The 13,327-nt window shown below is 44.0% G+C and overlaps 1 protein-coding gene across 1 annotated transcript in view; it reads right to left on the bottom strand.

Moving 5' to 3' along the window:
* Window positions 1-6,201, bottom strand: part of Cacng3 (calcium voltage-gated channel auxiliary subunit gamma 3) — a 96,976-nt gene extending 90,775 nt beyond the window's left edge. Inside the window, exon 1 of the mRNA XM_006980351.4 lies at window positions 5,180-6,201. Within this exon, the coding sequence (XP_006980413.1) occupies window positions 5,180-5,390 (211 nt within the window). The 5' untranslated portion in view covers window positions 5,391-6,201. The remainder of the gene's footprint in view (window positions 1-5,179) is intronic.
* Between the last annotated feature and the right edge of the window lie 7,126 nt (window positions 6,202-13,327).

Genomic DNA, 13,327 nt, shown 5'->3' with positions numbered 1-13,327 from the left:
GCTTCCCTGAAGGATTCGGAACACATAAATAAAGCTGGAACCCCATCTGGCTGAAAAAGCCAACCATCTGCAGATTTGGAAATATGGGGGAACTTCTAATGACTGGCTAATTTTTTTTTTCAGTTTTTCAGCCAGATGTTTGGTGTCATTCAGGCCCATCTGCAGCAGAAACAGCAGTTTACTGAACTTCCTTTCCATGATTTTCAGTTCTCTGAGCTATAACTCCAAGTGAGCTTTCTTTTCTTAATATTCAAAGCTCTTTCAATGAGTTAGAAAGAGTAATTCATGAACTGAGTATGAAAACATTAGAAATTTGCTTTAAAAGGCCATTTAGGTAATTTTTAAGGCTCGAAACTGGCAACCTATGGACAAAATTAAGGTACAATGTAAGTACAATTTGGATGAGTTCATGTTTTTAGAAAGGTGAACTATTTGCTTGTATTTTAAAATTCAAATGGTTTTTATGCCTGACTTTTCTTTGATCTTTCTTCTCTCTGTGCATATATATGGTGTGCATGCATGTATATATATATATATCAAGTTGTGTATGTGTGTGTATCTATGTGTGTGTGCACAAGGATGTGTGTGCACATGTGGAGGCCAGAGTCTGAAGTTGGGTGTCTTTTTTCATCAATTGCTTCCAACCTTATATGCTGAGTCAGGGTCTCTCACCTGAACCTGGAGTTTTCTAATTCAGCTAGTTTGGTTATCCAGATTGCTTAGGAAATTCCAGTGTTGGCCAGGATCATAAGTAGCCTGCCTTAACCACTCGGCACTTACGTGGTGGGGGGATCTCAACTCCAGCCCTTACATTTATGTGACGAGCACTTGACCTACTGAGCCATTTCTCTGGCCCCTGCTTGGCTCTTCTTTGCCTGACACATTGGCCCCATTTGATACACATGTCCCCATGTTCAAACTCAATTACAGTCAACTAACAGTTGTTTTTTAGATGGTCTCTCCAGCTTGGTACAGTCCCCGACTACCCTCTATTGCCACCACATTGAGACCAAATTCTGGTCATCATATGTCTCTCTAAATGTACCGTTGTTGTCTATCATACAGCTGGGGTGAAAGAGTGTGACTTGCTTTCTTCACACTTTACTTGACCTGGCTAGGCCACATGGACGGTTGGATTTATGACTTCTTCTTCTTCTTTTTCTTCTTCTTCTTCTTCTTCTTCTTCTTCTTCTTCTTCTTCTTCTTCTTCTTCTTCTTCTTCTTCTTCTTCTTCTTCTTTTTAATTCGCTCTGTAGACCAGGCTGGCCTCAAACTCATAGAGATCCGCCAGCCTCTGCCTCCTGAGTTCAGGGATTAAAGGCGTGAGCCACCACTGCCCAGCTATAACCTCATCTAAAGTTCTTATCTTAGAACTGAGTAAACTGAGGTTCAAGGGAGAAAAGCCATATGAACAATTTACATGACTATTGGGGACAGAAATGTGATTAGTACCCAGGTTTCTTCACTGCTAAGGTAGTGGTCTCTCCACCATCTAATTGCATTGCTTTGCTTGGATTTAGGGCTTCAGTGATTTTTTTTTTTAAATGAGAGAGATGCTTACTGAACATATTCTCATTCAAATTCACATGCTGCCTTTGAAAACATGCAGCAGGTGGGGACTTTGTGAATGCCTTGCCTGCTTTCCAGATAATGAGTCAGGCAATCGCTAGGGTTTCTCACTGTGAGTATCTCTACATAGGTTGATTGCTTTCTCATTCAAAGTGCATCTTTTGCTGCTCTGAGTTTGTTCTTGTCTGGTGGCTCCTGTGTCTCTTCCATCGATGCATGGACAAGCTGAATGTTTTCAGATCTGAGACTTCTGAATGGAAAAACCCATGTGTCTGGGCATTCTCACAAGTCAGTATTTCTATCGGCAGCAAATCAGCTACTAGAGCGTGAACTAAGGCTCTCTAGCAACGTCCTGAGAAGCTGCAAGTCTTAGGCTAGGTATTGCCTGCCAAGTTGAAGTATATGACCTTGGGCAAATGATGGAACTTCTCCCAGCTTCAGTTTCTTCATCTATAAGGGAAGGGTAATGATAGGACCCACACCCCTGAGCTCTCCTGAAGATGAAAGTTTTCAAAATGTTGAAAGCAGTACTGATATAAACAATGCTCTGTTGGCTCATAGGAATGACAAAGGAGGTACCATCTCTCTTGAGTGCTGCGGCCCTCACAAGCATGCACAGTCATCCCAGACCCAGTGTAAACATTCATTAGATGTTGGCTCTCACATCGTAATTGCTTGGAGGGCTTTTAGGAAATTTGAATTCCAGGCATCCACCACAGATCTATGGAGGCATGGAATGTAGTTGTGGAGCTTAATAATATATATATATATATATAAACCTGTTCACGAGACTCCAATGGCTAGCCAAGTTTGGAAACAATTGATATTATTATTATTATTATTATAGCTTTGAATACTTTTGTTAGAGGACTCACCACCTCTGGAAGCTTCCTACTCCACATTAGGTAGTTATTTATATTTAGGTAAAACCTGTCTCACTTTAGCTCCCTCATCAGCCTCCTTGAGACCACACAGATTTCAAATCTCTCAAATGACAGCCCTTCATATGTTTGCAGACTGTTGTCATGCCCCCGCCCCCCAAGTATTCCCTTATTTGGGGCAAAATAAGCATGTTGTCTCATGACTCTTAAAGTATGAAAAAAAAGACTTTTCTAAATTATGTGTAAAAAAAAATTGAGCTGTATAACACTCCCTACACAGGTCCTTTGATGTTTAAAGGACCAGAAGATGAGGATGTTGTAGTTCTGAGACAGACAGGAGCTAGTGAATAGAGATAGCTATTTATCTTCATCCTCATAGAGGATGGAAATCTTAGGATGTATTCGGGCTACTGTATGTGTCTGATCATGCAAAAAATGGAGGCTTTTGCAAATTCCTTGAACATCTGATGTATTCAGTTCATTAAGAAGAATCTTGGCTTCAAATTTTAGCCAGGCCCATTTAGATGGTAACACTTTTCAGACCCATAATGATTTGTGCATCATACTGAATGGAATGCTTCAAAAATATAAAATGTAGCTGAGAAAAAACTATAGGAAGACTCCAACAAGTTTTCTCAAAAGAATTGACTTGCCCCAAAACACATCTTCAATTCCTTCCAAATTTTCTTTCTCATTTATCCCACTAAACCTATGGGACACTTGGGGCTCCAGTCCCATGTATGAACTGTAGCACAGAGTAGCATGTTGAAGAGAAGAGGAAACACTCTTTAGGAGGCTTTGAGAAAAGGTTCAGAAAACTCAGGCCCTGATTCTATCTGACAGATTGTTAAATAAATAGGCACACTGTGGGATATCAATATTTGTGTTTAATTTTTACATTTTCAAAATATTTCCAAGAGATAAAATGACTATAAATGACTAAACCTGATATACTTGTATATGGTTTTGGCTGGGGAGGAGCCTTGGTTTTTTTTATGCCACGTATGTAGGCATTATTACATCTGCCAAATCGCAGCATTGCAAAAACTGATATAATTCATTATTGCCAATACATCAAAGGGAAGGATGGAATTTCCCCAAGGTGAATGACCTCTTGCTACCCAACTGCAAATGCTCAGAAATAACCACAAATGTTAGATTCTTCATGATGTTTAGGAGAGCATCATTTCAGAATTTCTGTCAGTACACTGACAGAAACAGTATAAGCTTGAGTAATGCTCACTCAAAGCTATCAATTCTAAATCAATCATTTCCTGGGTTAACTGAGAGTTTTAAAAGGACAAATGTCTTAGCTAGGTGTATAGAGACTATTTGCAGCATTGCCTGGGTTTTCTAACTTGACGTTGATTCTCACTTCACAAAGGTAGCCCTTTCCCTCCTAAGTTTCCCACCAGTTGCAAATCTGCGTTGGAAACAGAATCAACTGTAGTGGCGCTATAGTCAGAGGAGTTCAGAGCGTCAGGACGTGGGAAGGAGGCCAGAGAATGATGCAATATTATACTAGCAAGTGATGTCATAGCATGATTTCCTAAGTCATTTACATAAATGCGAGTTCCCAAGAAACCCTGAGAATGCCACATGGAATGCGGGTGGAGAGAGCCAACAGCGAGTGGGGGGGAACAGGAGGAAGCCCCTCTTTTCTTGTCTGTCACTGTGACAAACTTCACTGAATCCCTGGGAGCCACAGAAATAACAAAATCCAATCAACCAACCGAATGAAACCCTTCCTCAGTGCCCCTTGAATCTAGTGTTTCCCTCAGGTGACAGGTTCCCAGAGCTTTGATTTTCTTCTTTCTTTTTTCACTCCTTGTGACCCCCAGGCACTGCCCAGGGAAGCTGACAGTCACTCTTCATGCGGCAAGCAAGTTTAGTAGTGACACAGGCTACCGAAGAGCTTCCCATTCTAAAACTGGCCTGCCTTCCCCGTTACTAGTTAGAACAAATCCTCTGATTTTTAAAATTAGAAACAATGAGCTACAATTCTTAGAGTTAGTCTCATCTAAATGTCAAGGAAAGACATTTGCTGGTTATGAGCGTGATTTATGAATGAAGTCAGGTGGCTAGCAAACACCAAGACTTCAGTTTTATTTTGATTCCAAATAATGAAACACTTATTCATAATGAAATTTTCTTTAGACGTGCCGGTGGGAGAGTTGGGGTTTACATATTGTTCTCTAGTACCAGTTGGCAAAGGAAGTTCATGACAATGCCTAGTTAGACCAAACTTAGGAGAAGCTAAGATTTTACTGGGAAAAAAGGAAAAAGAAAGCGGATCAGAGTGCCCCATGTTGGATCAGCCCCCCTACACCTCTTCCATCACCTTCCCGTCTTCCCTCCCTCCATTCCTTAATCATCTCGGTTCACTGAAATGCAATTAAACAAATCCAAAGTCTCCTTCTCTAGACAGAGATCCAACCAGTGCACAACATGCCTAGAGATTTGGGATTAGAAGATTTCCCAACTGCAGAAGCTGCTTAAAGTGTTACAAAATCGCATCACATTTAGCTTAGACCAAAAACAATCAACAAGACCCAACCCTTCTATCCACACAGCACCAGCCTCAGTGGAAACATTGTCTGGACATTCACACGTTTTCAAAAACAATCTCAACTGTTTTTCTTCCCCTCCACTGTCTCTATTTTCCTCAAACACACATCAGGACATTAGAAGCCGATCATTCAGAGCTAGCGAGAGGAATCTGTAAGTACCTTCCAAGCAGCAGGTCCTCCACAACCCAGAGTGGGTCATTACTTCTTCATTCTTCCTGCTGGTTTCATTGTCACTTGTAGATTTAGTCCTGCACACACCTCTGGAATATAGCCAGTAGTCCGTGCCCACTGCAATGGTCATTAAACTAAAAGCTGCGAAGGCTCCTACAGTGGTGATCAACATCTGGATACCTCTGTCACACATCCTCATAATTCTTCATGGTACTCTGAACGGCTGGGGGTTGGAGGGGGAGATTCAGTGCCAGAGGGGAGAATCACTCTGCAGCTGGGTAACCTAGGACGGCCTCTTCCAAAAATCTGGATCTCCTTTTGTCAGTATCCACGGGGACTTTGGGAAAGCTGGGATTTCCTGTCTTGAGCTCTCTCCAATTCCCTGAGTCCTCTATGGCCCTCGGGAGGGTGCGGGCTCCAGGGGGTTGGTCCACATCACTGCTGCGGTCAGAGGATTCCTGGGTTGCTTTCATTCCTCAGGAGCTTGGTGGGAACGAGGTTTTGTGCTGGGCATGGCTTCGGAGCTTGCAGCTGGCAGCTCGGCTTGAGATGCGCCTGGTTCCTCACAGCCCCGGGAGACTCAAGGCAAAAGAAACCCGGAGAGGTCTGGTGTGTGAGCGTGTGTGTGTCTCTGTGTGTGTGTGTGTCTGTGTATGTGTGTCTGTGTGTGTGTGTGTCTGTGTGTGTGCGCGCGCGTGCGTGCGTGTGTGCGAGCGCGTGTGCCGGGGGTGAGGGCGGATGGCAAAAAATAGCTCTGCTGGGAGGCGAGTCGCTGAGAAGAGTGTTCACTGCTTCCCCAGCCTCCCAGGAAAGCTCTCCGCCTGCTCTCCACACCCCCGCGCAAACTGGAGAAAAGGGAGAGTCCTGGGGCGGGGGCCGGCCGCTTGCATCGGAAGGCTGAGGTCCGTGGTGCTGAACGGACAGCTCCCCGCCTGTTGCCCAGCCTCCCTCTTCCCGATGCAGGATCGTTGGAGGTCCGCGGTGCTGAAGGGACAGCTCCCTTCTGCGGCGGCACCCTAGCTCGTCTAGCTTCAAGGCTAGGGACCTGGGGTGCCAAGGGTCATTCCCCTAACACTCCCCTGGTGCTTTCCCGGAACCAGCCAGCCAGCTCAGCTCCGCGTACTCGAGCCCACACCCCGAGCAAAGTTTCGGGAGCCCGAGGCAGTCAGCACCAGGGCTCCAGGGTACTGCAGCACGGTGGATCCCGCTCCTCAGAGGGAAGGGTTAAGGACAAGGGCCAGGGAAAGAAACCCACAGCGCACTCTGGCGCGCCTGTTCTCTCAGCGCCCACCCAACAGCGTTCTCTAATCAACCCTCCTCCTCATCCCTGAGCCCAATGAACCAGGCAACTTTGCTCTTTGCTGCGGGAGTCCACTGGAGAGACTGAAGCTGGGAAAGATCTAATCTCCTTAAAGGGATGGGAGGCTCTGACTCACGGTTCACTTGGGTGGGCAAAAAAATGTCTGTGTGTATTTGTCTCAATTTTGTTCCTCAGAAAACAAACCAATATGTCTACCCACCTCTCTCCGGAGATCAGGTTTACACAGGAGACAGCGTGCTCACATCAGACCCAGAACCATTCATATACATATGAACACATACCTCTAAAGGACTGAAGAGACTAAATGTACCTAGACTGTTGTTCATATGTCAGAGATCTTGGATGAAGGGATTTACATCCAGGGTTTAGTCTCTGAATACACTTGTTAAATATTTTAACACTTTTACATTTAAGGGGCTGGTGAATTCAGGATGGGAGAGCACTGGAAATGTCAGCTTCTTTCCAAGTGAACAGCCCTAGTCCTGTTCACTTGTTAACATCTTCGAAGTCAGACCTGGAAGGAGGTGTAATTAGGTCTGGGTTTCTTGCTAGCCCAAAGCACAAATGCCATTACACACCTGCGAGTTCTTTCTCTCAGAAATAGCGAATGCTGAAAAGAACAGGCACAGACCAACTTCCCAGTTCCATAGGTTCTAGCATAGAGATAAAGACACACTAATTTGACTTCAGGCATTCCACCAAATTGCTCTGACCATTTATTTTCTTGTGGCATGACAAGTACTGATACCCAGTTGGGTGTTTGGAATTGAGGCTGCATGGGCTGTTTCTGCAAATCTCTGAGACGTGCCCACAACCAGCTGTCACTTTTGAGTGTTATTTAACTGGACAAACATATAATGGAAGGGAATCGTAGGCACATCCATTCCCTGTGGTGCCATCTCTGGCTGTCTGAGAGCTTCTATTCAGGTAATCGAGGAGGGGCAATATACTGAAAAAGTCTCAGATTTGGCTCCCAACCTTTTTGCGACATTGAGGTTTTTATTTTTATGTTAATGTCATTTGAAGATTTGGTTCTTGGTGTTATAAACACATACATGTATACATATAGGTTTGCATGTATAGCTAGTGTGTTTATGTGTGAGTGAGTGCTATGATCAATTTTGTCATGATTTCTGAATGTCTGTGAATTTGTTGTAGACATAAAATAGATATGTCACTATATGTATACACCTGTATGGTGCAGTTCCTGGGGTCATGTGGTCACGTTTTACATAAACATAGTTGTGTGCATGCATGGATGTGTGGGTGTGGGTGTGAATATGCAGGTACAAAGTAGATTTGTCTGTTTATATGTGTTTAGTTGCATATATGTATGTGTCAGTTTATATTGAAATTTTTCCATATCACAAAATGAAATATAGGCAGAGGACTGGGGCCATAACTAACTGGATCCTAGAAGCATGGGGGGCGGGTAATGGGGAAAGATGCATGAGTCCTCCTTTAAGTGACTTAATGTCTTTTTTTTTTTATATATATAGAAAATTTGCTCCTCAGACATCATTATTGGTATTCTTGATCACTACTGTTTTTATTGATAATACAATAATATTTATTGTTAACTTTAAAAAAATAGTCTTAATATAGTTTAGGCTGCTCTCAAACTTGTTACATAACCCAGGTTGGCCTGGAACTGATTTTCCTGCATCAGTGCCTGGGGAAACAGGTGTAGCTATCACACATACCTTGATTGATAATTATTAATTTAAAAGGCCACAAAGTTACATGAAGGTGAAGTTGGTCTTTCCTGGGAGGTTTTATAAGATAGGTGGATATTTTCTTCTCCCTCTCAGAAGTTTAAATAATATGAAATAATTAATAATGATCAAAACGGCCATTCCTGGGTCTGTTTTATTCTTCTCTTACTCCAGCTGAGATAGGAAAGATGCTCTCCAAAGCAAGGCAGTGATGGTGGATGGTCTTGGGCCTTAGGAGTTGTGTGCTCCATTACTCCATTCACCAGATGACCAGCAAAACAGCAGCAGCCCAATCCACACCCTCAGATAAGTGGCAGAAGGCCAGACATACCATGTCCAGCTGATAGAACCAAGTATCCAGTTAGACGACCGAGAAAGGCCAAGTGCTCAGGTGGATGAAGAGGACAGTCACAGTCAGAAAGCAGAAGAGAAATGGCTGCAATGCTCAAGCATTGAGTTTTGCGCTGAAGCTTGGTGATGCACAATCATCTTTGGTAACCTCTGACCAGAGCCGAGGTTAATTTGAATGTGGGAGCATGTGGAACAAGTCACAGAACCTGCTGACGTGGGAGCTGGAGGCAGGGAGCCCGTCATTTAGAGCCTAATAATTTCTCCTCACTTACTAGGGGGTGATCTCAGCCTTTCATTCAGTAAAATGTGTAGGTGTGCACAGGGGTGTGTAGAATCTGCGGCTGGGCCTAGAGAGAATTACTCATTCTCACCACTAGAGGGCTCTTTCACCAGTTAAATTGCAGATTCGAAGCATCCTCCTTTCTTAATGGAGCCAGAGGCTTCCTTGGTGTTTGCCAATGATCCTTTCTGATCCTGCTCATCTGGCAGGGGACTCGGAAGGCATTCTGGCAGCTTTAAACTGGTGTGCGTTTCTCTTATTAAGACATTTTCTTCAGCTGATTTCTTAGCTTGCCATTAACAGTCATAGTATATTTATTTGTGCTTTTTCTTGTCTATTAGAGTTCCACTTAGGAAAATATTGTTAACAGCTAATTCAATTCAATAACTGTTTCATGAGTGCCCACCATGTACATGACAATCAGCTTTACACTTGAGACAATGACGTAAGTCTCATTCTCCTAGGAGCAGGAGATGCTGTATTTGTCTGTAAGCACCAGAAACTCACTGGAGCTAGCTTGAGAAAATGGAGAGGGTGCTATAAGAATATGGGGGGGGGTTGAGGAAAGAGAAGCCAAAAATACAATTAGGCCTCAACAAGGAATTGGAATCCCTAAGTAAAAGCCACTGGGATCCCTGGCAGCTTCGTATTGTCCACCTCTGCCCCCTTTTACATTCTTAGAGAAAAAGCTTTGCTTCCTCAATGCACTCTCATTGCTGTGGAAGAATAACACCCAACCCAAACAGCTGATGGTGTGTGTGGGGGGAGCGGGGGGGGGGCTATCGGCTCCTTGTTTCAGAGGTTTCAGAGAGGGCATGCTAGGTCAGGGCAGCTGACATCTTGGTAGCCAGGAGGCAAAGAGGGAGGAAGTGGGAGGGAGTGGGAGAAGGGAGGAGAAAGGGGGAGAAAAGAGAGGGTGAACACTTTGCTGGTGGGTTCCCATGTTTATCTCTCCTGGCCCTTAGCCTATGGACTGCTTGAGAGCAGACCTTCCTCTTGTGGTTCATGTCTCTGGAAATGACCTCACAGATATACCTAGGGGTGAATTTACTAATTTCCAGGTGCTTCTCAAGCCAATCAATTTGATAAGGTCAACACTCATACCTTCTCTGTGCTTTGATCTTCCAGATGGAAGCTAGAGTTAGGCTTTTTGTGTTATTCCTACCAAGAACTCTACCTAGACTAACGTGAAGTACTTTAGCTCCAGTTTAGAATATTCAGAACTGACGACCTAATTGGTCTAGCTTGTGTTATGTTATTAGACTACTGCTAATCATATGGGCTGGGGGAGGGGATCCTCTGGCACAATCTGTCTAAGAGGCTAAGGAGACCACACCCTGTGATCTGGGGAGGAAGCTAAAAGGCGGTATTGTGACACTACAGATAGAAATCAAGACATGTATCTTTGGCTGAAGAAAGTAGATATAGAAGCTGGGCATCTTATTAAAAAAATGGCAAAGATAGGAGCTGGAGAGATGGCTCAGCAGTTAGGAGCAATGGCTGCTTTTCCAGAAGACCCAGGTTCAATTCCCAGCACCCACAGGGCAGCTTACAAACATCTATAACTTCAGTTCCAGGGGATCTGATACTCTCCTCTGGCCTCTAAGGCCACCAGGCACACACATGGTACATAGACATACATGCAGGCAAAACATTCATACACATAAAATCAATAAATGAACAGTCAATAGAAGACCTGACATCCTGTTACCATATCTGAAGCAGAAGCCAGGGGTAGGGTGGAGTAAGCTAAAAGAAGACAAACACAGACGTCCGACTACTCTTGGGTGGAAAGACCAGGGGCTCCAGGGCAGCTGCCTTTCCATTTCAGCCTTTTCTAGCCTGCCTGGTTTTAAGTCTTATGCATGCATACTTTGGTAAGTGTTTGGGGTTAATTAAAAACTGAGTGAAAAATAAAAGGCAGCAAGTCACCTGTCCACTACTCTCAGCCACCTCTTGCTTTGTCATTACAGCAATGCCAAGTGTTTCCATGAGTGATCTCTATTCCTAACACCTGGGATTCTCTTCCCTGAGATAGCCTGTTCACTGAAAAATTGCAGGGAGTGTGTGAGGGCGCATAGCTGGACGGTGCAGCAGGTAAAGATACTTGCTGCCAAGCTTCATGACCCGAGTTCAGTCTCTGGGACTCACATGATAGAGGGAAAGATCCTCCTGGAGCTTATCTTCTGTTTTCCACATTCATGTCTTGGTAAGCATGTGCCTGTACACATATGTGCATATATATATAGACATACAAGTAAATAAATGCAATACAAAAGTAATTTTTAGTTTACACAATTTAGATAGCTTGTGGTTTACTCCATTACTTCATTTATTTCTAAGCTCAAATGTCGCCATCTCAGAGCATCCTCCCCTAGCTGTGCTGTCTAAAATATCACCCCATATTTCTCTCTCACCCCTCACTCAGGCTAGTGTTCTGCTGTGGTGTTTATCATACCTGGGTGCATGAACACTCAGATGCATGTATGTGTGTGTGTTTGTGTCTTCCTCATCTTCCTGATGAGGAAGTTGCTTTGTTTTCTTTGCATCTACATTTCCCAGCCTCAGACTAGTGCCCAGGATGTAGTAGCTACTCAACCAGCGTTTGCTTAATCCATTAATTGTGTAAGTAGTGATTAAGCTTCATGCCTGGAACAGGCACTGTGGACTCAAGCAAGAGGCATATTGCTCTTGATCACCTGGATCTTCAGTCTGAAGGAGTGGACAGTGATGATCAGGAAAATAAAAATGCTTGTAGCAGATGCTGTTGGACAGATGTCCTTCACCAAGTCGGTATGTTTACAGAATCCTAAACCTGACTGCCACAAATCACAGCTGCAATTCTTGGGACAATTTTTCAGCTTATCGGAGCTACCTTGCCCAAGGGAATGACATGTCCCTCAGGGACAGCTTGCAGCCAGAGGGCAGCAGATACAGGGATGCAAAAGGCAGCCATCTTGCAGAAGGAGGAACTGTATATGTTCCATAGTCATTCATGGATCAGGCTAAGACTTGACTCTGTCCTCCTTTCTTGTGGTTCTTAAACTATAAAGTGCATTAGAATCACCTACAATGGAGTTGTAAGCTCACAGGTATTGTGCTTGCCTAGCATGTAGGAAGCCCTGGGTTCAATATCTAGCATCCCATAAACTGGGCATGGTCATGCACATTAGAAGTTCAAGGTCATCCTCAGCTACATAGTGAGTTAGAGGTCAACCTGGATACATGAGACAAAAACAAACTATTCTCTCTCTCTCTCTCTCTCTCTCTCTCTCTCTCTCTCTCTCTCTCTCTGTGTGTGTGTGTGTGTGTGTGTGTGTGTGTGTGTATATGTGTGTATGTGTGTGTGTGTTTAACTTGACACAAATCTAGAGTTATCTGGGAAGAGGAACTTCAGCTGAGAAGATTCCACCATCAGACTCCACTGTAGGCAAGTTTCTTGATTAATGATTGCTGAGAAGGCCCAGCCCATGGTGGGTGGTGCCCACCCTTGGGCAAGTGGTCCTGGGTTGTATAAGAATCAGGCTGATCAAGCCATGGAGAGAAAGCCAATAAGCAGCCCACCTCCATGCTCACTACTTTAGTTCCTGCCTCCCAGATTTCATGCCTTGAATTCCTGTCCTGACTTTCCTCAGTGATGGTCTGCTCTCTGAAAGTGGAATATGAAATAAACCCTTTCCTCCTTGTGGTGGTTTGAATGAGGGTAGCTGCCATCAGCTCATATATTTGAATGTTTGGTTCCAGGTTGGTGGGCTGTTCAGGAAGGATTAGGAGCTGTGGCCTTATTGGAGGAGGCGTGTCACTGTGGGGGTACTTTGAGTTTTCAAAAGCCCACACCAGTCCCTGTTTTGCCCTTTCTCTACAGTGTGCAGACCAGATGTGAGGTCTCAGCTGCTGTGCCTGTGATGTCCTTGTCTGCCACCATGCTCCTCACTATGATGATCATGGACTCTCCCTCTGAAGTGGTAAGCAAGGTTCCAATTAAATGCTTTCTTTAATGAGTTGCCTCTTTTCAGCAGTAGTAACCCTAACTAAGACACTCCCCAAGTAGCTGTTGGTCAAGGTATTTAACACAGCAAACGAAATCTAAGACACAAACCAAATCAATGAGCTAGAATTACCTAAAAGGCTTATTATACAATAGATTCCTGATAAAGGGGGCGATGCTTAACAATGTTAATTTCTAGAAAATTCTCATGGGTGCTATTGCTGCTCTCCAGAAAGTCACAATTGCAAAATTACTGTTCTTTATTACACTGTGTCCCACGGTCCCTTGCTCCTTCAAGAAATCAAGTGCATCAGAACTTCTGCCTCAGGCTCTATTTCTAGGGACTTTAACCTATGCAATCAAAGGGAGCTGATAGAGGGATGCCCTCAAGGACAATTGAGGTCACTGAAGAAAACTATAGAAAACTCGCCACTGAAACAGAAGCCTTGAGAATGGGCAGATGAGTGAAGATCAGGGTCAA

Source organism: Peromyscus maniculatus, chromosome 1 (assembly GCF_049852395.1).
Source record: "Peromyscus maniculatus bairdii isolate BWxNUB_F1_BW_parent chromosome 1, HU_Pman_BW_mat_3.1, whole genome shotgun sequence".
NCBI classification, from domain to species: Eukaryota; Metazoa; Chordata; class Mammalia; order Rodentia; family Cricetidae; genus Peromyscus; species Peromyscus maniculatus.
This window is presented reverse-complemented; position numbering and strand designations above follow the sequence as displayed.